This window comes from Crocuta crocuta, unplaced genomic scaffold, assembly GCF_008692635.1.
Source record: "Crocuta crocuta isolate KB4526 unplaced genomic scaffold, BGI_CrCroc_1.0 scaffold38, whole genome shotgun sequence".
In the NCBI taxonomy this organism is placed as follows: Eukaryota; Metazoa; Chordata; class Mammalia; order Carnivora; family Hyaenidae; genus Crocuta; species Crocuta crocuta.
This window is the reverse complement of record NW_027532605.1, coordinates 3,996,988-4,021,873: the sequence shown is the minus strand read 5'-3', so window position 1 is coordinate 4,021,873 and position 24,886 is coordinate 3,996,988. Positions and strand designations below refer to the sequence as shown.

Genomic DNA, 24,886 nt, shown 5'->3' with positions numbered 1-24,886 from the left:
GTCTAGAAGAGCACTTCCCTTCATTGCTGTCCCCTAACATGCCAGTTAGAGGACAACATGAATCTATTTACTTCACCTTTCATTTTATCATATATAATATTGTTACTACTTAAAATTGCCTGTGTAGGTTCCTGGTCATGTTAAGGAGCTCATTTGGCCAGGATCTTTTGGTCAAGTCAGAGTGTCTATCTTTCTCTCTCTCATTCACTCTCTCTCACTTTCTCTACAATCAGATATTTAAATCAGTATTTTTTCACTCACAACCAGAAACTTCTCTACATTACAGGAAAAAAAAAAGAACAAAGAGGTACTTCTCAACTTCTAATCATTAAATCTGTAAACCTACTTGTTTGTGTACCCATTCTTCTTCATTGGTTCTGATTCAAGTGTGTCATATTAAGACCTACCTTTGATCCACAGCTGCCTCAATTATTGCTCTATCTGCTTTCACTTTATAGCCAAACTGTCTAAATGTTTATTTATTTTGAGAGAGAGAAAATGAGTGTATGCACGAGTGGGGGAGGGGCAGAGAGAGATAATCCCAAACAGGTTATACACTGTCAGTGCAGAGCCTGACGTGGGACTCAGTCTCATGAACTGTGAGATCATGACCTGAGCTGAAATCAACAGTTGGACACTTAACCACCTGAGCCACCCAGAAAGCCCTACAGCCAGACTTTATGAAATGCTGTCTGGGTTCATTTTTTTTTTTTTTTTTTTATGTTCCTCCTATAATAACTATTCAGTCATTGAAATTTGGCTTCATTTACTCTCCTTTCCTAGAACTGATTGTGAAATCCGTGGCCACATCTCTGCATACCTGGTCTCTTGACATTGGTCAAATATGACTATTTTCTTCTTAAAAATTTTTCTTGTTCTGTGTACCATACTGTTTTATAGCTCTTCCTGCCTTTGTAGCCACTCCTTTTCAGTCTATTCTTCCCCTGTAGGTCCTGTGAATGTTGATGTTTTTTCCTAGCCCCTTTACACATTTTTCTCAGGATTTAGGAAGTGCCGTGTAAATATTTGTTGAATTAACAACTTATGACTGTATTGATGGTTTCTCCAGAGATTTGACTATAATTGGATCTTGTTAACTGAAGAAATTGCAAAATATCATACCTGATGGTGTACTTCATAGTTAAACTTTGGCCAGCCTTTCTGGACTATGATTCTTTTAAACTACCCTACTATGTATTTTCAGTGAAAAAAATCTGGGCTCATTATTCAGCTTTTATGTCTGTGAGGTTCACTTAGCTTTTTGTAAGTACTCTGTATATGAAAGGTAATTACAAAGAAAATTACATGCATTATCCCAAATTTTTATTTAAGTTTATCTACTTACAGAAATCTTATTGCTTAAGAATTTAAATATAGTCTGAAGTATATATTTTAAAGTTTAGGATTAGGTACTGGCCTTTATGTTTGCCTACATTGTGTATTTTCATCTTTCAGCAATTCTGGGTGATAAATATTCTTAGTCATTTTGTAGAAAAGAACACTGAGGTTAGGGGAAGTTAACTAGATTTTATACTGTAACATATACAGTTACTAAAATTCAGACAGAATTCTCACTGACTTTATAGCCCATGCAATCTCTTCTAAATGATATTGAAAATAGAAGCTTGGAATGGATGCTAAATATGGAAATAAACAGTGTAAGTACTTGAGTTTAGTGAATTTAAATTATATTCAAAATTGTCTGTGTCTTTTTGTCCTTAGGCAGTTATTTGGCAGAAAACTAGAGTACCTGATCATAAGATGGCTCTCATGTCTGTCCTGGGGACTGCCATTATGGGCAACATGGAATCCTTTCAGTACCACTGTGAAGAATCTCAGGTATACAACAAAGTGTTCTTTAATAATTCTGGCTTAACCAATAAAACTCAGTTATTTTTCTTTTGGGGGGTTGAGGTGGCAAGAATGTCTTGTAACATTTTACTTGAATGTATGTATCAGATGAAAAAGAATGTAATGTTTCCACCTTATATTGATCCTGTCTTCCTATCCCTACTTCCCATTTTTATCTTTTCTATTTGTTTTTAATTTTAAGCATTGTAGTTACATTATTTTTTATAATGACTTTCAATTTAGTATCATATCTATTTACATTTCACTCTGAAAGAAGAGTTGAGTTCTCTTACCTTTGTTTCCCTCTCCCATTCTAAATATACTCTCCATCTTCCTTTTCTTGATCTCTCAACTTCAGACAGTGCTTCTTGAGTTCCTATAATGCTAGATGAGGTTATGAACTCCAGCTCTGACTTTTATTTGCTTTTCCCTCTCTCAGTTGTGTCCACTCTGCTTTTATGTTACCAAGCTTAATATCTTGTTTTCTTTTGTAACTATTTTTAAGTCTTCTGTCTTTTGTTTGAAAAGTGCTTCTAAAAATTGCAGACTTATATGGAATATATTACTATGCTACAAATAATTTTCATTGCAAAGCCTAGTATTCTAAGATTACATTTCCTAAGAATCCATGTTATGTGTACATGCCATACATATGAGAATATTTCTATTGTCCCAATTAAATAGAATATCCTTTCTTGTTCCTCTATCTGTTGCTCAAATTTTGTCATGTTTTTCTTTGCTTTATCTGTGAACTATCTTATATAGCTTCTTGCTTTTTCTAGAATTTCTAAGGTTTCGGTTTTTTCCTTTTTAAGTGAAGAAACTTTCTTTGTTGTGTAGCAATAAAATCCAACACTTTTACTTACTTCAGCTATAGCTACTAATTCATTCTGTTCCTTTTTTTTTTTTTAATGATTAGATTTAGAGCCCAATTTCTTATTTGGACTGATTGCATGTCAGACATTCCGCACAGATCTCATCCTGGAATGTAATTTTTTTTATAGGAATAGTAGTTGTTTCCACTATCTCTTATATCCCATGCCTTCCTCTTTCTTAGTATTCATTCTCATTTTTCTTATAACATCTTTAGTTAACTTCCACAGAAAGAGGTCATGAGAACTGGACTTTTATATACACGAATGATTTTATTTTGTACTTTCTCTTCTTAGTCTGGTATAGAGGTAGAATTCTAGGTTGAAAATAACTTTTCAGAACTTTGAAGACATTGAGTACCTTTACCATCCATTGTGGCTGATGGGAAGATGCATGCATTCCAATTCTTTCTTTCTAGCTGATCTGTATTTTTCTTTCTGCACGTTTTTAGGATCTTTGTATTCAGTTTTTCAAGTATGCGTGTCGACGTGTGTCTTTATTATACATTTCCTTATTATTCTGAGTACTTGGTGTGAGACCTCTTGAATCTGAAAACTCCTATCTTTTTCAGCTCTGGGTAATGTACTTCCATCTTCTCTTTTAAACTTAATTATAGCTATGGTGCACCCGGATGGCTCAGTCTGTTGAGCATCCAACTTTAGCTCAGGTCATGATCTCGTTTTCTGTTAGTTTGAGCCCCACGTCGGGCTCTGTGTTGACGGTTCAAAGCCTGAAGTCTGCTTCAGATTCTGTATCTCCCTCTCTCTTTGACCCTTTATGCTTGCACTTTTTCTTTGCCTCTCAAAAATGAATAAATGTTGAAAAAAAAAAAGACTTGAGCTGAGATCAGAAGTTGAATGCTTACCTGACTGAGCCACCTAGGTACTCCTGCTTTTTCTTTACTCTTTTGAAAGTATGGTACACATACTAATTTCAAAGTTCTTATCATATTGCTATACTGTTTCTACTTTGCTGGGAGAATATTCTCTCATTCTCTACTATCTTACATGCTTTGAAATTTTAACTTGCACAAACATCATGAATGCAGGTTTATTGTTTTTGTTATTTTGTTTTTCCATTCCACTTTCTTCCTTCCTGTGGTTTGGCAGATACCACCAACCTCCAGGCCCCATTTTAAAACCAGGTGCTACTATTAGTAGTTCATGCCTTTCATCCTGCCAGGATTTTACAGACCCCTTTTCCTAGCTGACTTGGCTTAGCTTTACTCTTGATTTTGGAGTTATCCATGCTCTTTCCTGTAACCCTTGCAAGCAGTTCCACAAACAGTAGTCACAGTATTTTTAAGCATTTTTCAGGGGGAGAAAAAGCGGTATATCAGCAGCCTATTTCATATGGAAAGATTGATTTTTAATCTCTTGCCTTGTATGTATTTTCTGTCTATTTTTCCACATCAGAATTTAAATTCCAACTGACATAGATGGGTTTTTTAATTGAGATAGATAACAATAAACAACAAAATGATTTTTATATGTATATATTACAAAACGATCACCACAGTAAGTCTAATTACATCCATTACCACACATAGTTAAAAAAATTTTTTTTTTTCTTGACAGCTGGTTTGTGATCCTAGAGCCCATAGGGCTTTTGATTTCAGCCGTCACTTTCTGTTATGGTTTGCATCCGTAACATCTTTATGTTTTTCTGTTAAATGGTTCAATCTTTTGGAATTCTTGTAAAAGTTGATTTTATCTATCACTGCTATGTATTTGCAGTTGGGACTGGGGGAAGGTAGTTTCTTCGTAAACTTATTCCACTGTCCTGAGCAGAAGTACTTAAATTATTACTTTAGAAATAGAACTCCCTGGTGTTCTTGAGGCTTACTGAAAGAGGAGACTATTGTTAGGACACCAGTCAGGGTTACTTGAGCAGAATCAGAGTAGAGGAAAGGAGATAGGTTTGACAGATTGGGTAGGTGGCAGGGCTCACTACCATGCTAAGGGAATATAGGAGGAACCAGTAGTACAGTAGGACACCAAGGAGGTGAAATACTTTATCAAGTTTTGAATGTGGTGATATTGAGAAGATTTTTGTGACAGCTAGTTAAAAACAAATCATTTGGGGAGGTGAAAGAAATACAGGCTGTACATCTTTATCTTAGTATTACTGGTGTATGTATATAGATGTGAATGATATTACTTGGAGAATAGAGACCAAGAAAAAAGGCTTTGATGATAGAATTCGGGACCATCATCTTTTGTAGGCAGTAAGCAAAGGGAGAGAAATCAGCAAACCAGACTAAGAGGAAGTGTCAGGGAGTAAGCAGAAAGATCAAAAGAGAAGGCTGAAGCAGAGTGTTGCTTCCCAAATGAAAGAATTGTCATTGGTGTCAAGATCTGCAGAGAGTCTAAAAAAAGTGGACTGAGTGTCCATTGGAGATGGTTGTGGAGTTGTAGTAGGAACCAGATTATAGGACGTTGGAGATGAAGAAGGGAGAGGTCTATAGTTGGAAGAGCAATCAGGGGAGAAATATTTGTTTATATTTTGCTTTTCATTTTTGTTTTGCTTTCTATGTTTAGGAATACTTAGGTAGAGAGTCATGTATAGCCGAATTTTTTATTTAGTTGCACTTATTTGGTCTCTAACAGACACTCTTTTTCCATAAACTACCCTGATTTTCATTTTTTGAGCACTTTAAGACTGCTCTTTGATTTTACTTTTTTGCATAACTTAAATAATACTTTGTTACTTCTTAAGGTTATCCTAAGCCATTTTTAAAGCTCAGTATTTGGTAATAATAATAATAGTTATTCAGTGGACAACTAAGATGGTAGAAAAAGAAAACATTAACAGTGTTACCAGTTTTTTTTTCATATTATTTTTCATCCTTACCTATTTGGGGCAGGTTTTTTGTTTTAAGTCCACAAACTCAGTAAGTCTTTCAGAGACTAAACAGGTGCTTCCTGATGCTGAGCAGGTGCTTAAAGAAAGGTCTCAAGTTACCTGGTAAATGATACAACCATTTATAAATGCTGTGAAGTTTTACAGTTAATTAAGTAGTATTTTGTAATGGATTATCCAGCTTTATTAATTTATTTTTTAAATTGGCACAGTTTGGCACTGTGACAGTAATGCACTTAGTGTTCTAAAATTGGTAATGCACCTCCCTGAACACCTATTTCCAAGGGTAGGGATAGCCATAGACATAGATGGCAGCCTACTCACTTGGTGAAGAGCCTCATAGTTTCTGCTTACCTAAAAATAGCATGTCCACTTACTCTCTCACTTACCTAAACCTAAGCTGAACTTTTACTATTAGTGTTTCTTAACAGGTTAGTATAAATACATCTGTTTCTAGTTGTTTGATATGAGAGAATATCCGCTTGTATTTTAAATAACTTTACCAAGGTCCCATAGTAAGTAGTGGAGCTGGGATTTAAATGTCAGTCTGGCTCTATCCTATAGTCTTAACCATTCTCTGTATTATTTTTAAAGTTAAAAGTAGGAGCATTTTCCTTGTCTTTTATCTCCTCAGTCTTTCTCTTCTCTCTGGTATTTTTTTTCTAGGATCCTTTATCATTTTCTCTCACCTCTTCATACATTTGTAAAATAGAGAAAACATAAAAAAATTGGTTTGATTGTAGGTAGGCTCTCTACACAAAAATGAAAATAAAGTATTGCAATCAGTGTCAAAGAGTAAAAGAGATTTTTAATTGAGAGATGAAAATTTGGTCAGATTGACTTCACAGCACACTCAGAATAAAAACAGAAATCAGTCACTTCTCTACAGGAAGAGCTGGCTAAAAAGAAAAGGACAAACAGCTAAAAGAAAGTTACAACATGAAAATTTTTAAATGTTAAAAGAAATTTTTAAAAGTCTAAAGAAGGGTTGAACAGAGAGCAGTATTTATGTTATATGTCTATGACAGTAAGGCATATGCTCATTCATGAAGCTTTTATGAATGCTAATTTTCCTTAAAATAGAGTTGTAGGGAGAGAGAGACTGAGAACACCAAAGTAATATGCTTCAGTATTTCATTTAAGGTTAATGTACAGGACATGGTTATCAGCAAGTATATAACTCTTGAGACCATAAGATGAAAATCCATTTAATTTTTTTTATATTTCTTGTATTATATATAGCCAGACCCCTGGGACCACAGTCATTGTTGACAACGCATATTGATCTGTAATTATTTATTATAATTGCAGATTTATCTAAATGGATTTCTTCCAAAGCACGATGCAGACCACTCTTTTACAAGTCTTTCCACCCCAGAAAGGAGTTTTATCTTCATAAACAGTCGACCAATACATCAAAAAGACATATTAAAGGTAACCTATTTTAGAAAAAAAGTATTACTTGGATCAGAAATTAAAACTAGCTCTGTCATTTGTCAGTTTGTTATGAGGACTGCTTCTAAGGATTTGCTCTAAAATAAGGAAAAGAAAAAGATACAGTAATATTTTTTTAAGCATTGTTCGAGGTATCTTACATAGGACTTCACAACAATTCTGTGATGAACTGTTATCCTTATTTATAGTGAGGAAACTGAAATGTTAGTGACTTTCTTACCCATTGTAGCCAGGAAGCAGCAGAGTTTGGATTTGAACCCTGGACTTTGATAACATTCATGACACTATGATCTTTTAACCCAGAAGCCAGTTACATTGAATATTTGTACCTCCTAATGAATATACTTGTGCTTAATGTAACTTCAAGGGCTCTAAATGAGTATTACCGTTTAGATACTGCTTTTCCTAATAAGCAGTTACATCCGTTCAGTTTCTCAGCTGACTATACTTCTTTTGGTTCTATTTAAGGATGGCAATACTATCCTTATATACATGATATTTTTATTTCTAGCTAATACGACATTATTACAATCTGAAGTGCCTAAAGGAATCCAGTCGTTTGTATCCCATTTTCTTTCTGAAAATTGATGTTCCTGCAGCTGATGTGGATGTAAATTTAACACCAGATAAAAGTCAAGTATTATTACAGAATAAGGTAATTTGGGGATAATTGTTTTTGATGTTATTTACAATCTTGTGCAGCTCTAACCATTTTCATATGGGAGAGTTTATATGTATTTAAAAAAAATTTTAATATTTTATTCATTTCTGAGAGAGAGAGACAGAGAGAGAGCGTGAGCAGGGGAGGGCCAGAGAGAGAGGGAGACACAGAATCCGAAACAGGTTCCAGGCTCTGAGCTGGCTGTCAGCATAGAGCCCGATGCGGGGCTTGAACCCACAAACTGCAAGATCATGACCTGAACCGAAGTCGGCTGCCCAACCAACTGAGCTACCCAGGCGCCCCTTAGATGTATTTCTAAATATTATTTTAAATCTAGCTTATTATTTTTATAATTTTCCATAACATTTGTTAATTTATATTTTAGGAATCTGTTTTAATTGCTCTTGAAAATCTGATGACGACCTGTTATGGATCACTACCTGGTACAAATGAAAATAATAAAACAGATGTTTCCTCAGCTGACATGGTTGTTAGTAATACAACAGAAACAGATGTGCTTTTTAATAAAATGGAATCATCTGGAAATAATTATCCAAATGTTGATACTTCAGCCATTCCTTTCCAAAATGATGTGCATAATGATAAATCTGGGAAAAACACTAATTATTGTTTAAGTCGTCAGCTACATGTTGATGACCATTATGATGATCATTTTAATAATGAAAATTCTAACATTGACAAGAACACTAGAAATACATTTCAGGAGATCTCAATGAATAATTTATCATGTGAGGATGCCCAGAAGGAATGTAGTGAAGCTTGTTTTGTAGGTTCTGTTAAGCACACCCAATCAGAAAATGGCAATAAAAGCGATAGAGATGAGAGTGGAAAAAATGAGGAAGCAGCAGGTCCTAAGAAGTCTTTGGAAATCTGTGCAGATGACTGGAGCAAGGGAAATACACTTAAAACTTCAATGGGAGAAAGCATTGAACCCGTGAAAATTTTAGTGCCTCAAGAAAGTTCAGCATGTAAACTAAGTAATAGTACTTCTCCAAGCCCTGAACAAAAGAATCTCAGTGAAGGTTCCTGTAACAAAAAATCAAATGTGGTAGACAACAAATCTGGACAGCTTACAGCTTATGATTTAATTAGCAATTGTGTAATCAAGAAACCCCTGTCAGCAAGTGCCCTTTTTGTTCAAGATCATCGTGCTCAGTTTCTCACAGAAAAGTTGGAGGATGCAACAACACAAATTGAAGAACTGTGGAAGACATTGAGTGAAGAGGAAAAACTGAAGTAAGTTTCCAGAGTTTCCATGTGACCTGATGCTGAGATATTTCCATTCTATATGACTCACTGGGTTAAAAAAAAAAAATTTAAACTTCTTATTTATGGAAAAGCAGAATGGAAAATACCTTTTGGTTTGGCTACAGTACCTATTTTGGCATCACTTTTTTAAATTCAGAGGTTTTTAGTGTTTTGTTTTTTGTTTTTGGTACAAGCCTTAACTACTGTCTTATTGAAATTTAAAGTTCAAGGTTTTCCATTCTTAATTTAAAACTGTTTTCTTCCAGTGTCTTTCTTATTTTATCTTAAATAATCTCTCTATGACAGGACTTTCTCTTTTTAAAGCTTATACATTAGAACAGCTATAGCAGTGGTAGTTTTAAGAACAGTCTTGACCATTCCCCTTTTTAAATTGGTCTTCAAAATATGTAACACATTATAAAAGTTGCAGTATTTTTGCAAATTTGGTTTAGTGGAGTTAATGCTATCCCTATTCAGTATAACTCAAGGCTTCCTTCTAAAATCTTTTATTTATTTGTTGGTAACTAATAAACTATGGTGGGTTTTTTTGGTAGGTAAATAGGTGGGTGGTTTGGTCTGTCTTTGATTAAAGTAACTATATACTACTTACCATCTAAATAAATATCATACAATAATATCAGTGTCTATAGGGCACTTACTGTCAATACAAAGTACTATGTCTTAAGTGATCTAGCCCACCAGAAAATGAAAGAGTGGAATTATACTTCCTATCATGTTTCTTATCTAGAGCATATCAATATTGTATGAAACATCTGGAAAAATAAATGTAATCATTTAGACTGACAAACTACATAGATACTAGACCAGTTTTTTGGTTTGTTTTTTTTTTTTACTTTTTCATTAGCTTATTCAATCTTATAAACACACCCTCAATTTAAAAGAATAATGATCAATATTAACACCAGTAGGCAAAACCTCCACAAAATAGAGCCTGTCTTTACTTTTTTTCCTTTTTTTCTTTTTTTTTTTTCTTTGGTGGAGATAGTTATATTTTTTTTCTTTTTTCAGACATACATAAAAGTAGACTAAGCAGTACAATGAACCTACCACCTTGTGTTATGAACCATCATCTCCTGGTCAGTCTTGTTTCATCCATACCACCATACATTTTACTTTTCCTTTTTACCATTATTATTCGAAGCACATCCTGGGATAATGTCATTTATTTCATAAACATTTTACCATGTAAAATATGATACTCTTATTTTAAATATAGCCATAATACAGTCATCATAATTTTTAAAACAAGAATTCCTTAATATCCTCAAATATTCAGTGTTTGGATTTCTGATTACTTCATAAATATCAAATTTTTAAAAGTTTGTTTATTTGAATGAGGGTGCAAGTAAGGTTCACACGTTGTGATTGTTTTTAGTTTTACCTAAGTGATACAGTCATTTTAAAGATCAGTGAATTTAACTTTTAGTACAGCAGGCCCACAGAAATTGAATTGCATTGATCAGCAGAGAGATGATGAATTTAGTATTACCTGAGTATAGGGAAAAAAGGCATAGATGCTTCCCTTCCTTGGAAGGTGGAGACAGTATAACAGCTTAGGATAGCTATTTCCTTATAGCCTCACAATGGCAGGTATTGTTCCTGTTGACTTTTGGGGAGTGTCAGCATTCTTTCTTTTTGTAGGCTTTGAGGTATCAAGGTAGAAGATTATGGTTAATAGACCTCATTAAAACTGTGTTTATCATCAGACAGTAATCTGGAATCCAAAATTTTTTTATCTTACTACCATCAGGTAGACAAAAGAGGAAGTGTTGGTCAAGAGCAGACTTCTGAAACTACACCAGGTTTTAATTCCTGTTTCTTTCTCTGCTAGCTTTTTCTAAAAATATGTGGACAGTATCTCTTGAGTTGTTGGGAGGATTAAATAACATATTGTGTGTTATATAAGAAAAATGGCACGTAGTAAATAATTGTTCATGGTCTTCCTCAAAGTTTTTAACCTTGAAAAGAAAATTTCTCTATTCCTGACATTATTTTTCACTTGCTTAGTCAAGATTAAATTTAATTTAGAGGCCAGAAGTAGAAGCAAATATAGGTACTTTGGAATCAAAGAGCTACAGTATATCACAGAATGTGTTAGAATCTTCCAGGGCCAGGGGTTTTGGGACCATGATGGCTGTGTCCAAAATTAGAAGTGAAAAAGTAGAGCGAAAATGAGATCACACTCAACAATCACACTACCACTTTTGTATTTAAAAATTTTTAACGTTTTATTTATTTCTGAGAGAGAGACAGCATGAAAAGGGAAGGGTCAGAGAAAGAGGGAGACACAGAATCTGAAACAGGCATCAGGGTTTGAGCTAGCTGTCAGCACAGAGCCCGATGTAGGACTCAAACCCACGAACCGTGAGATCATAACCTTAGCCGAAGTCGGCCACCCAACTGACTGAGCCACCCAGGCGCCCCCACTTTTTTGTAGTATTTACCTTGGAATTCTTTTCGTGATCCTAAATTCTATAAGCGCCAAGGGATATCAGAGTAGACTCCTCTTCTATGGATAATTGTTTTTTCCATGTATCCTTCCTTCATTTTTTCCCCTTATTTCTTCTGTTTCTTTCCCTTCTTTCTTCTCTTCCTCCTTTCCCTTCTCTTTCCCTTCTCTTTTTCTTCTTCCCTCCCTCCCTGTCTTCAGCTAGGAAGTACTTTTTTTAAATTTTTTTAATGTATGTTTATTTTTGAGAGAGAGAGAGAGATAGAGACAGAGTGTGAGCGGGGAAGGGGCAGAGAGAGAGACACAGAAACTGAAGCAGGCTCTGGGCTCTGAGCTGTCAGCACACAGCCCAACACGGGGCTCAAACTCACGGACAGCGAGATCATGACCTGAGCTGAAGTCAGATGCTTAAACGACTGAGCCACCCAGGTGCCTCTTGGAAGTATTTATTAAAGGCATTCTGTATACAAGGCCCTATGTACTCTAACTAATCATTTCAGATACAGTGATAAATAAAATATACTTTCTCTACTCATAAATGATACAGTGTAGTGAGGAAGACATAAACTAATAGTAATCATAGAATATAATGAGTTTTAAAATAAATACAAGGAGTTATGAAAATACTTAGCAGTTGGGCTTAATCTCATCTATGAGACAGGAAATGATTCCTTGAATAGAAATTAATCAGAAAGGTGTACGGAATTTTCTAGATAAAATGGCACATAAGAAGGCTCAGAAGCTAGAAGGAACATAGTGTTACTGAGGAAATAAAAGATGCCCACTTTAACAGGAACAGAATAGGAGAGAGTATGGTAAAGTAAGTGGAGGGAGGGCAGGCCAGATTATGGAAAGTTCTGTAAGCCATAAAGAGTTTGAATAAGGCCTAGGATCAGCGTTTTTCTACTGAGAGCGTAAGACAGATTTTGGAGTAGGGGTACTTCATTTTTTAGTTCTTCCTTTCTGGATATTTTTTCCTTTGCTTTCTTCTCCTTTCCTCTAGTAGATTAGAAATCATATTTAGGCCATGTGCCCTGCCACTGGGGTTTCAGTCAATTGATGTTAACTTGAACTTTTCATTTGTAGTAGCTATGAACATATTTTTACTTAAAAAGAATATTGTAATCAGAGTATTGAAAATGGTAAATAATCATAATTATACATACTCTGTTCTTATAAAAACATTTGAATTGATTACTGGTCAAATCAGAATTAATATTTTCCATTCATGTTACTGAATCCCTTAATGACATTAAGTCAAAGGTAGCAGCTGTTTTTACTTAACATTTACTTAATATTCCTTTAGACATAGCTTTTTATATTTCCCAAGGAACTAATTAAATTGGCTTCTTGAGTAAATCACAAGATTAGTACCACATGTGAAAATTTGCACATTTTAATTAATTACAAATGGTGACCTTCATCTTGAACTTACTTTTCACCATAAGGGAAAAAACTTTTTTTTTTTTTATGTCTTTATTTTAGTTTGAGAGACAGAGAGCGAGCGGGGGAGGGGCAGAGAGAGAGGGAGACACAGAATCTGAAGCAGGCTCCAGGCTCTGAGCTTTCAGCACAGAGCCCGATGCAGGGCTCGAACCCACAAACTGTGAGATCATGACCTGAGCTGAAGTCAGACGTTTGACCGGCTGAGCCACCCAGGCACCCCAAGGGAAAATCTTGAATTAGAATGTCCAAGAACTAAAAATACTTTTTTGTAGTACCTATTGAAAATAAACTGTTGAAAATTATGAGTTTTATATAGCCAGTCCAGAACTTCAGATTATAAGTAGAAGTAGAAAAAAAAAATATATATATATGTAGAAGTAGGAGAAAATTATGTACAAAATTTTATAAATATAACCTAGTAAGTAACCAGAGATAATTTTTTTACAGTGAAACTTCCTATCCAGCTGACATCGCTGCATTTAACAAATATGTACTGAGTACAAACTACACAACATCTGTGGTCTCTTATCTCTTAGTCTCACCTTTAACATTTACTAAAGTTATCCCAAGAATATCATTTTTATTTCCTAACACATATCTATCTAAATCTTTCCTTTAAAATGTTTCATGTATATTACCTGCAGTAGAACTTAGCCAATTTCTTAAGAGTTACTGAAGATTAGAAATAATGTTAATTCTCCAGTTTCAAATTTAAAACTGCATTTAAAAATTTTTTAGTAAAGTTGCTTAAATACTTATCAACCTTTAGTCAACCATGTCCCCTCATTCATTATAAGATGTATTTCTTGATAGAAAGTGATAGCAAACCTATATAATCATTTACTGTGGTGCCAAGCATTACTCTAAGTACTTGGCACATTGTAACTCATTGCTCACATCAAAACTGTGAAGTAGATGTAGATTATCTACATATTACAGATGATTATCATGAGGCACAGAAAAATTAAATAATTTGTATAGGTTTACAGAGCTACTAAGTGGCAGAACCAGGCCAGTCTGTCTGTCTCCAGGGTCTGTGCTCTTGTCTATTATACTTCGCTGAACATCAAAGTTCAGTTCATTTCTGGGTATGCGTTAGAATCACCCATGGAGCCTTCTAAAAACAGTGCTTTTCAACCTCAACCTTAGCCTGGACAATTAGAAAATCTGAGAGTGGGACTCCAGCATCTCACTTTTTTAGGAAAGTGTTATATAATCACTATGTTAGACTGCCTTTGATTTGCTGTAGAAGTTTCATTTTACTCCTGTTATCATTTACCCCCTCCCCAAAAAAGATCTCTAGATATTTTATCTAGTATAATTTTAAAATGTTCATTATCTTGTACCTTTGAAATTAAATTAAATGGTTTGGATGTATTGAGTTTCTTTGAATTTATTTTTTCACTGATGACTCTAAAATGAGAAACAAATAGCAACTGAAAAATTAATTTTTAAATATGAACCATAAATTTAATCATAAAATTTTTATTTTGCATGCTATCATTATAGTGACTTTTTTACTACTATGTAGTACACAGTATTAAAGTGTATGCATATTCTTATGTAGTGCTCAGGGAATTGTTTATTCCATGTTGATATTACAGTAAATATGTAAGGTACTCTTCACATGTAGAATTGACTAGTTACTTCTTTAAAAATTTTTTAATGTTTATTTTATGTTTTGAGAGAGAGCACACACGAGAGGTGGAGGGGCAGAGAGAGACGGAGAGACACAGAATCCAAAGTAGGCTCCAGACTTCAGAGTTGTCTGCATAAGAGCCCAGTGCAGGGCTCGAACCCCCAAATTGTGAGATCATGACCTGAGCCAAAGGTGGACCCTTAACCAACTGAGCCATCCAGGCACCGCTAGTTATTTCTTGATAAGTTTTTTCTTCCCTCCCTTCCTTCTTCCCTCCCTCCCTTCCTTCCTTCCTGCCTTCCTTCTTTCCATTGCATATGCCATCAATGCTTCTATAAATGGCTTTTATAATTGGGTAAAAAGTAGCTGTTGTGAAATACCCAGATCTTAACTGTATATATAGTTCAATGCATTTTTATATGTGTACATGCATGTAACCATTGCCCCAGACAAAATACAGAATAACTTTCATCACCCCGGAAAGTTTTCTTATGCTACCCACCAGCCAGTCTCCATATATAGCCACTGTTTTTATTTCCATCATACTGTCTTGGTTTTGCTGGTGCTTAAAAGTCATATATATAAAATCATGTAACATGTACTCTTTTATGTCTAACATCTTCTCCTCAATAAAATATTTTGTGATTTCCATCCATGTTTGTTGAATGTATCTGTCTAGTTCATTCTTTGAAATTGATAAGTAATAATCAGTTGTATAAATATACCAGAATTTATTTATTCCATCTCCAGTTGATGGGCATTTGAGTTGTTTCCAATGTGGGGATATTATGAATAAAGATGTGTTGTTTAGTTCCCAAACATTTGGGCTATTTCTGAATATCTTACTGATTTCTAAATAATTTTGTCTTGGACAGGGAAAATACTGTGTCAGATTTCAGTCTTTTGAAATTACTGAGAATTAAGCCCATCATACGATCTATCTTCATGAATGTTCTAAGTACATAACACCTAAAAGGAATCTGAATTCTACAGCTGTTAACTGTATTGTTCTGAACTCTGAATTAAGTCAAGATAGTTGATGGTATTTCTAAAATTTTCTATAGTTCCACACTAATCTTTATTTTTTCGTCGATCTGTCCATTACTGAGAGAGGGCTTTCAAAGTCTACATGATTCTGGTTTTATTTCTACTTCGTATCTGTAAGTTTTGATTCATGTAATTTGTAGATTTGTTATTAAATGCATACACATTTGTGATTGGTATACATTTCTAATGTTAGACCCTTTGCCATTGTGAATTTCCTTCTTCATCTGTGGTATAATTTCTTGTTTTAAAATTGATGGTTGATTTCATCTTATTTTACTTTAGCTTTTCTTTTTTATGCTTACCATTTGTATGGTATATCTTTTACCTTCTTTTACTTTCAAACTAGTATGTGTTTAAAGTGTAAGTCTTATAGACATATATAACTAGATTTTGCTTTTTAAATTCAGTGTGAAAATCTCTGCCTTTTAATTGGAATATTTAGTCCATATAATGTAATCGCTGATAAGGTTGAGTTTAGGTCTACCATTTTCCTGTTTGTTTTACCTTTGTTTTGTTCCTTTGTTTTCCTTTTGGGGGGGTGTAGAGACAGCCTTCTTTAGGGTTAAAAGGATATAATTTAATATTTAATTTTAATTCTTCTATTGGCTTTATATTAGTTTTTGCTTTGGGGAATATAATATACTTAATTTATCATAATCTACTTAGAGTTAATAGGGTTCCAGGCACACAGATATAAGGACATTGCAAATGTAATTCTGCTTACTACCTCTGTCCTTTGTGCAGTTGATGTTATATATTTTATATCTATATACAAAATAACATTTTATTTTTTAAGTTTTTAAGTTTGTTTACTTTGAGAGAGGGAGGGAGTGAGCACAAGCAGGGTAGGGGCAAAGAGCAGGAGAGACAGAATCCAGGCAGGCTCAGTGCGGAGCTCAAACTCCTAAAACTCATTTTAAAATGCTTTATTCTTTGTTTATATTTCAAGTTTTTATTTAAATTCTAGTTAACATATAGTATAATATTAGTTTCAGGAGTAGAATTTAGTGATTCATCACTTAGATACAACAGCACCCAGTGCTCTTCACAAATGCCCTCCTCCTTAATCAGTCACTCATTTAACCCATCCCCCCTCCCACTTCCCCTCTAGCAATGCTCAGTTCTCTATAGTGAAGAGTCTTTCTTATGGTTTACTCTCTTTTTCCCCCCATATTCATCGGTTTTGTTTCTTAATTTCCACATATGAGTAAAATTATATGGTTAAAAATGCTATTTTTTTAAAGTTACCTTTCAAGGAAATGAGAATTAAAAAAAAATTTTTTTTAATGTTTATTTTTGAGAGCGAGAGACAGCATGAGCGGGAAAAGTGCAGAGAGACCGAGAGAAACAGAACTCAGAGTTGGTTCCAGGCTCTGTGCTGTCCGCACAGAGGTGACACAGGGCTTGAACCCACAAACTGTGAAATCATGACCTCAGCTGAAGTTGGGATACTTAGCCAACTGAACCACCCAGAGACCCCCCCCCCAAAATTATTTTTGGAGAGAGGGAGAGGGAGAATGACTTGGAGAGGGGTAGAGGAAGAGACAGACAGACAGACAGAATCTTAAGTAGGCTCCATGATCAGCACAGAGCCTGGTGCAGGACTTGTACTGGCAATCCTGGGATCATGACCTGAGCCAAGATCAAGAGTGGGACACTCAATTGACTGAGCCACCCAGAAATGCTGAGAATTATTTTAAAAGATCCTTTTTCTCTTTTACCTACATCGTTACCATTTTGGGGGCTCATCACTTTTTCCTATAGATCAGAGTTTCTATCTGGTATCATCCCTTAACTGCAGTTATTATTGGCTAAAGATTCTAAGCTTTTATCTGAAAATGTTTATATCATCTTTGTTTTCAAAAGACATTTTTGCTTTGTAGCATTGAATTCTGTATTCTGTTGGCACTTAAAAGATGTTATTCACTGTCATTTGGCTCTACATTGCTTCTGATGAGAATTTATATCCATCTTTTGGGGTATTCTTTTTTGTATTGTCTTTTTTTCCCCTCACTGCTTTCAGAATTTTGGGTTTATCTTTGGTCCTGAGCAGTTTCATTCTAATATACCTAGCTGTGGATTTCTTTGTATTTATCTTGCTTGGGGTTCATTGACCTTCTTAGATCTGTAAAATGTTTAATTTATCCAAATTACAACATCCATGCCATAATTTCTTCATTTTTTTCCTCCTCACTATTATATTTTTTATCTGGGACTCCCAATTACATATATGTGTGGTTCTTTGTTGTGCCATAGGCCACTGAGATTTTTTTTTTAATCTTCATATTTCTTTCCATCGTTCAGTTTGGATAATTTCTACTGATCTGTCTTCAAGTTTGCTGACCCTTCTTCGCCATCGCTGATCTGCTAAGCCTACCCAGGGAATTTTTCATTTCAAGGACTGTATTTTTTAGTTCTAGAATTCACATTTCCATTTGTTTTTTTTTTTTATAATTTCCCTTCTCTGTCTCAGTTCCTCTTCTGTCCTCTCTTTAAGTCTTTAAATATTTATTCAAACCTATTTAAAAACAATTTTTTTTTTGCACATTCCAACATCTGAATGAGTGATCTTGAGGTTGGTTTACTAACCACTTTTTCTCGACTATAATTCACATTTTCCTGTTTTCTTGAATGATAACTTTTGATTATATAATGAACATTGTGGCTGATCTGTTGAAAAAACTCTGGATTCTGTTATCTTCTTCTGAAAAAAATTTTTTTCCTACCAAGCATTTAAACTACTGACAGACCATGTTGAGCTTGTGGAGGCTGTTTTATATTTCCTTAGAGAGAGACTGTTTAAACTTTGCCCCTAATCCTAAGGTAGCTTCCTTAGTTCTAAGACAGTTTTTTCCTTACCCTGGCCCTACTCCAGTTTTAATTTAAAGCCCAAAATGTTTACTAAGCTATCTAATTATGTGGAATTCAAACTCCAAACTCCATTTACCCTGGAGTGGGTAGTCTCTAAAATCTCTTTTTAGCTCATTTAATGTTCTGGCAGTTGCTTTTCTCTGGGCTGCCACAAATGGGATTTTCTCTTTCAATTTCCATTTGTTTTGGAAGCAGGGAACTCTATTCTTGTGATTCAAGCTAATAAGAGTGCAACTTATAATATTATGTGATATAAACATAAATAATAAAAATCATAATTTTTTTTTAAAGTACAGCTTATTTCTTGAGTTTTTGCCACTCCCCCTTAATGCTGGGGACTGCCCTCTGGGTAACATCTGTATAAATAGGGATTTTTTTTTTTAAGTTTATTTATTTTGAGAGAGAAAGTGTGAGTTGGGGAGGGACAGAGAGAGAAAGAGCAAATCCCAAGCAGGCTCCCCACTTGCAAAGCTCAATGTGAGACTCAAACCTTGAATCATGAGATCATGACCTGACCCAAAATTTGACGCCTAAGTAACTGAGCCATCCAGGCACCCCTGGATCTCTTTTTTCAAATTTTGAATTCATCCCAGTATCTGCCTGTCTTTGGTTGCTCTTCATGCCTATTTTAACTGGTTGATTTCTGTATTTTGTGCATAGTTTGTCATAGTTATGTAGGGGAGAATTAGTCCAATAGAAGCTCTTTCATCATTATCAGATTTAGAATACCAGCTCTTTATTTTTTATAAAATTTACTTAAGATGGTTAATATATTTCTGATTATGGCCTCATTAGTTCTATGTTATCTTTATTCACAGATATGAAGAGAAGGCTACTAAAGATTTGGAACGATACAATAAGCAAATCAAGAGAGCCATTGAACAGGAGTCACAAGTACCGTTAAAAGATGGCAGAAAAAAGATAAAGCCCAGCAGTGCATGGCATTTGGCACAGAAGCACAAATTGAAAACCTCATTATCGAATCAGCCAAAACTTGATGAGCTCTTTCAGTGCCAAATTGAAAAAAAAAAGAACCAAAACGTTAAAATAGTTCAGATCCCCTTTTCTATGGAAAACTTAAAAAAAAATTTTGAGAAACATAAATTTGACATAGAACAACAGAAGGATGAATTCTGCTTGATCCACAATCTCAAATTTCCTGATGCGTGGCTAATTACATCCAAAACAGAGGTAATGTTATTAAATCCTTACAGAGTAGAAGAAGCCCTGCTATTTAAAAGACTTATTGAGAATCATAAGCTTCCTTCAGAGCCACTGGAAAAGCCAATTATGTNTTTTTTTTTTTTTTAACTCTCCAAACATTTATCAATCCATACTAGATTAGAAATTGAAAGCAAAAAGTTGGAAGTGTTTTCTAGTAGGGAAAAGTTTCCTAGTAGGGAAAAGATTTATTTAAAGAAATCTTTTTAAAATTTGATTTTCTAATCTTTAATGCAATTGTTTTCAAATTACTGATTTAAGAGTATTCTAGATAGTTCTACAAGTAATAACCTCAATTCTCCTGTACATAGTGACTTTCCTAGGGTAATTTTGAAGTTAATTTGTCATGACTCTCTTTCATTGTACACTCTTAACATTTCAAACATATACCAAAATTGAGTTATACAGTGAATGCCTTTATCAACAATTATCAAGATTTTTCCACATTTGTCTACTTATCCTTTCAAGTATATGTGTATGCTATGTGTATTAGATGTGTGTGTACATACATACTTTCTTTCCTGGAGTTATTTTTAGACAGTTCTCACCCAAACATCTTTCAGTATCTGTCTCTTAAAAATGAGTCACCTAACTACCATTTCTATCTTTCACAATATTAGTTCCTTGAAAGTGTTCTTAACTGTCGCAAAATGTCTTTTTTATAGTTTGGGTGTTTTTTTTTTTTAATTAATGTTTATTTTTGAGAGAGAGAGAGTGTGTGTGTGTGAGAGAGAGGGGGTGGGGAGGAGCAGAGAGAGAAGGAGACACAGAATCTGAAGCAGACTCCAGGCTCCAAGCGCAGTGCTCGAACTCACTAACTGTGAGATCATGACCTGAGCCAAAGTCAGATACCCAACCTAATAAGCCATCCAGGCACCCCTCTATTTTATAGTCTTTACTTTATTAACTTTAATTTTTATCTAAACAAGGTCCAGCCATTATATTTGGTTATGTCTCTTAAATCTCTTCTAAATATCACACCATTAACCTGTTGATAACAGTCATTTGTTCATTAGAATTATCCAATTATCTCAAGTTTTACCCTTTGCTTCCTGATGGTGGTGTTTAACATGTTTTTTCCTCTCCCATTATTAAACAGAAGACAGCTGAAGAGGATTGAATAGATTTAAATTATGCTTTTTAGTATCACAGTTTAATAGGTTGTGCTACATGCTTCATATTTCATCACATCAAAAGGCACTTATCACTGGATTCAGCCATTGACAGCCTACTCTTAAGCCTTAAAATTCCCTATCAACCTTTCCATTTAATGGTTTTATCCATTGATAATTGTTTCTCGAACTGATTTTATTATAGTTTGCAAAATGGGGTATTCCCCTTTTATATACTACATGAGCAAACTGTTTTCTGTAAAAGTGAATAATAACTATTAACTTTTGCCTTTTTATATATTTAATACTTCTTTTTTAGTCTGACACAGGAGAGAATCCTATGTATGATACAGGAATAAAAACCTGAAATTGGAAAGATATTAAGGGTTTGTTCTCTAGAAGACATTACTAGATAACTGTTTCAGAACTCCCAAGAATTTTTTAAAAAAAAAGTTTTTTATACAATATATTCAAACGCTTGTGTTAAAAACCCTACCGCAAGAAGGAAAAATAGGGCCAGGACACAGGAAAACCTTTGTCAAGGCTACCTTTTTAATTAAGGCAATAGTAATCACATTCACTAAAATCTACCATCTTTCATAGTAGTCTTTTAAGATTGGCTTAGAAAACTGTTGAAGAATTAGAAAAACAATTAATACAAATTTGGGCTATTTTAAACAGTTCAGAAATCTGATCGTACTTTCTCTTTTCTTCCATTAAAAAGAGGTAGGGTGGTAGGGTATATCTGAAATTTTAAACTTGATTGCTTTTCTAAATCGTATTTCTGAACTTTCATTTAGAGCTCAAAAATCATTTTGTGTGCTTGTACAAATTACATGTTTTAAAAAATATTTTCCTTTGTTAACATTCTGTTTTTCAAAAACCTGACACATTAAAAATTATTATTTGAGGCCTATACTAGCCTGAAAAATAAAGTTTTCTTATTTGAACATGAACTGCGACAAAGCTGAATTCAAAATTGTTTTCACCCTTCTTATGAAATGTGACATCCTCACCACATTGAATGTGTCAAAGACTGCATAATTATGGGCTGGGCTTAGTTTTCTCACTGTGGTTCTTTTTTTTTTTTTTTTTTTTTAATGTTTATTTTTTAGAGAGAGACAGAGCTCGAGCAGGGTAGGGGCAGATAGAGAGAGGGAGACACAGAATCTGAAGCAGGCTCCAGGCTCTGAGCTATCAACACAGAGCCAGACAGGGGTCAAACCCACAAACCATGTGAGATCATGACCTGAGCTGAGTAGGCTGCTCAGGCGACTGAGCCACCCAGGTACCCCTCTCACTGGTTCTAATGCAGATTGTGTAGTTTATCTCTGAATGGAGTAATTAGGTATTTATAAAATAAAAAGAGCTCAAAAATCGAAACAGCAGTGGCTAATGTTTGTTGAGGAATTACAGGAGCCTAAGTAAATCCTTTGATCTTCACAACAACCTTATATAATAATATAACTATGGCATTATTTATAAATAAAGTTTTCAGTTGTATGATTTGAGAGAGGGTAGTTTTTGATTTCACATTTAGTTTGTCATGTTCTGAAAGCTTCTGTAGGGGTGCCTGGGTGGCTTAGTCGGTTAAGCGTCCAACTTCAGCTCAGGCCATGATCTCGAGGTTCGTGGGTTCGAGCCCCACATCAGGTTCTGTGCTGGCAGCCCAGAGCCTGCAGCCTGTTTCGGATTCTGTGTGTGTCTCTCTCTGCCCCTCCCCTGCTCATACTCTGTCTCAAAAATAAATAAACTACAAAAAAAAAAAAATTAAAAAAAGAAAGATAGAAACTGTCTTTTATGACTATTCTTCCTCCTTTCTGTTCACTGTATGCAGTAGGTCTTCTAAAAGATTTTAAAAGAAATGTAGAAGAGTCAAGTTTCTTACAGGGTTAGTTATACCTTTGTATTTTAGTTATTGATCATTTTTAAAGGACCATTGGATTAAATTTTTTCCATAAATCCTCTAATTACATATTTAATAAGTTAAAAGACCATAATTTCTTTTTCAGTCTTTTTAATGGATCTCATTATTTAGAGATTTTATGTAAAATGACCACAGATGATCAGAGATACAGTGGATCAACTTACCTGTCTGATCCTCGTCTTACAGCAAATGGTTTCAAGATAAAATTAATACCAGGTATGATAATGTGGTTTAATATTTCCTGACTTGGAAATAAGTCTTGTTCCAGAAGTTATATTTGAATTTCATAATGTGTGTATCATGGTATATTTTTATTTCATGAAAAGTACAGTGTCAGCTATGTAAAAACAGTTATATTTCAAAAAGGTCACCTCTCTTGGAAACAAGCAACTTTGGCATCTCTTTCAGTATATTACCTTGCATTTGTGTTTTCATAACTAATTGAGTTAATTTCATTGTAATTTTTTACCTCTTTTGTCACAAAATGCAAACTGCCTACTTTGTTCAAATTATGTAATACACCTTTAGATAATGAAAGAAATAAATGTCTAGTATATTGGAAAGGTCTAATAAAAATGGACATCTCTTCCTTTTTTAAAAGGGTTTACTTGTTTTGCCAGTTGGGTTTAGAACATCAGCAATCTTACTGTTTGGCGAGTGAGTGATTTGATTCCATTGCTTTGCTAAAAAGACTGTAATAAAACTCTTTACTTTGTTTGTATGGCGTAATTCACTGAGTGGAGAGAAAAGTAAATCCTGGCTAGGAGACTTCAGTTTTCCTGGTTGACCCCTTCTCTCTTCTTTAATAGCTTCCTTACTTAACTTTTCTGCCCTAACTTCCTATGCTGGTAGTGTCCTATTACTTTCCCTTCATCTGGTGTCAAGGGTGCTGCACAGAGTCATTCCACTGTCCCCTCTCCTGTCTGCCCCTAGAGTTGTTATGAACAAGGTGTAGAAAACTTAAGTTCAATGAAAACAGTGTTGAAACTTTGTACAGGAATATTTTACTGAGACATAAAAAGAAAATAAGTAAAAATAACGTACAAAACTATGAAATTAGATACATACAGAAATTATTTTGATGCAGCAAACTTTAATTTTACTGACTTTTGTAGTTTTACGAACACCTACCATGAAACTTCTTATCTTCGACCTCAATCTGGGATATTTAGATTTGGAGTGAAAAGCTAGTTCAAGTCTCATTTCTGCCATTTAAAATGTGTGTTCTTGGGAAAGTCATTGGCCTCAATATTTTCTCATTGTAACAACTAATAATTATTGAATAATTAAGGTACAGGGCATATTCTAAATATTAAATGTATTAACTTATTTAATCTTCCTAATAACTCTATGAAGTATGTTCTATTACTGTCTCCATTTTATAGATGGAAAAATCAAGGCACAGTGAAGTTTGCTTAAGGATACACAGTTAGTGGTAGAACCAGGATTTAACCCCAAGTGCCTTCCCTTCTACACTGTTGGTGGGAATGTAAACTGGTNCCCCTGTGCCTTTACAAGCTAGGTTTTAACTTATTTATGTTATTGCTTCTTATTAAAGTTGAGATACTTCATAAAGTAGTTGTGAGCACTTAACTTGGTACTTACAGAAATCAATTAGCATAGCATTTAGTGGTAGGTGTTTTGAGTATTCTCTTTTCTTCCCATCTTCCAGTACCCTTCTCTGAAAGGACTTGTCCTCATTTCTTTTAGTACTCCTAGAAATCTTTTTTTCTTGTTACCTCTAACACCTTTTTAATTTATTTGAATGTGGAGCTTGGGGTGTGTGTGTATGTATATATGTAGTTACATACTGTTTTCTTAATCTATTTTTCTGATTAACTATGTGATATTTTTAGCAGGTGCCTTTTTTTTTTCCATGAAAGATGTTATCACAGCAATTTTTTAAATTTATTTATTTATTTATATGTCTCTTCTCCCTGAAATGCAGCCAAATTAATACCAAACACCAAGCCATCTTGCACACCTAGAAAACTGATTTGAGGATTAACATAGCAGTCTGCACAACTTGAACCACAGAACTACACAGGTTCATAGCAATTTTTTTTTATTTTTTTAATTTTTTTAAATGTTTTATTTATTTCTAGTAGAGAGAGAGGGAGAGCCAGCGTGAGCAGGGGAGGGTCAGAGAGAGAGGGAGTCACAGACTGAAACAGGCTCCAGG

General features: G+C 34.4%; 1 protein-coding gene across 1 annotated transcript in view; it reads left to right on the top strand.

The window, feature by feature from the left end:
* Positions 1-24,886, top strand: part of PMS1 (PMS1 homolog 1, mismatch repair system component) — a 94,555-nt gene that overhangs the window by 62,902 nt on the left and 6,767 nt on the right. The window contains exons 7-11 of the mRNA XM_077780205.1: positions 1,723-1,839; positions 6,898-7,020; positions 7,553-7,696; positions 8,088-8,959; positions 22,790-22,920. Coding sequence (XP_077636331.1) covers positions 1,723-1,839; positions 6,898-7,020; positions 7,553-7,696; positions 8,088-8,959; positions 22,790-22,920 — 1,387 coding nt within the window. The remainder of the gene's footprint in view (positions 1-1,722; positions 1,840-6,897; positions 7,021-7,552; positions 7,697-8,087; positions 8,960-22,789; positions 22,921-24,886) is intronic.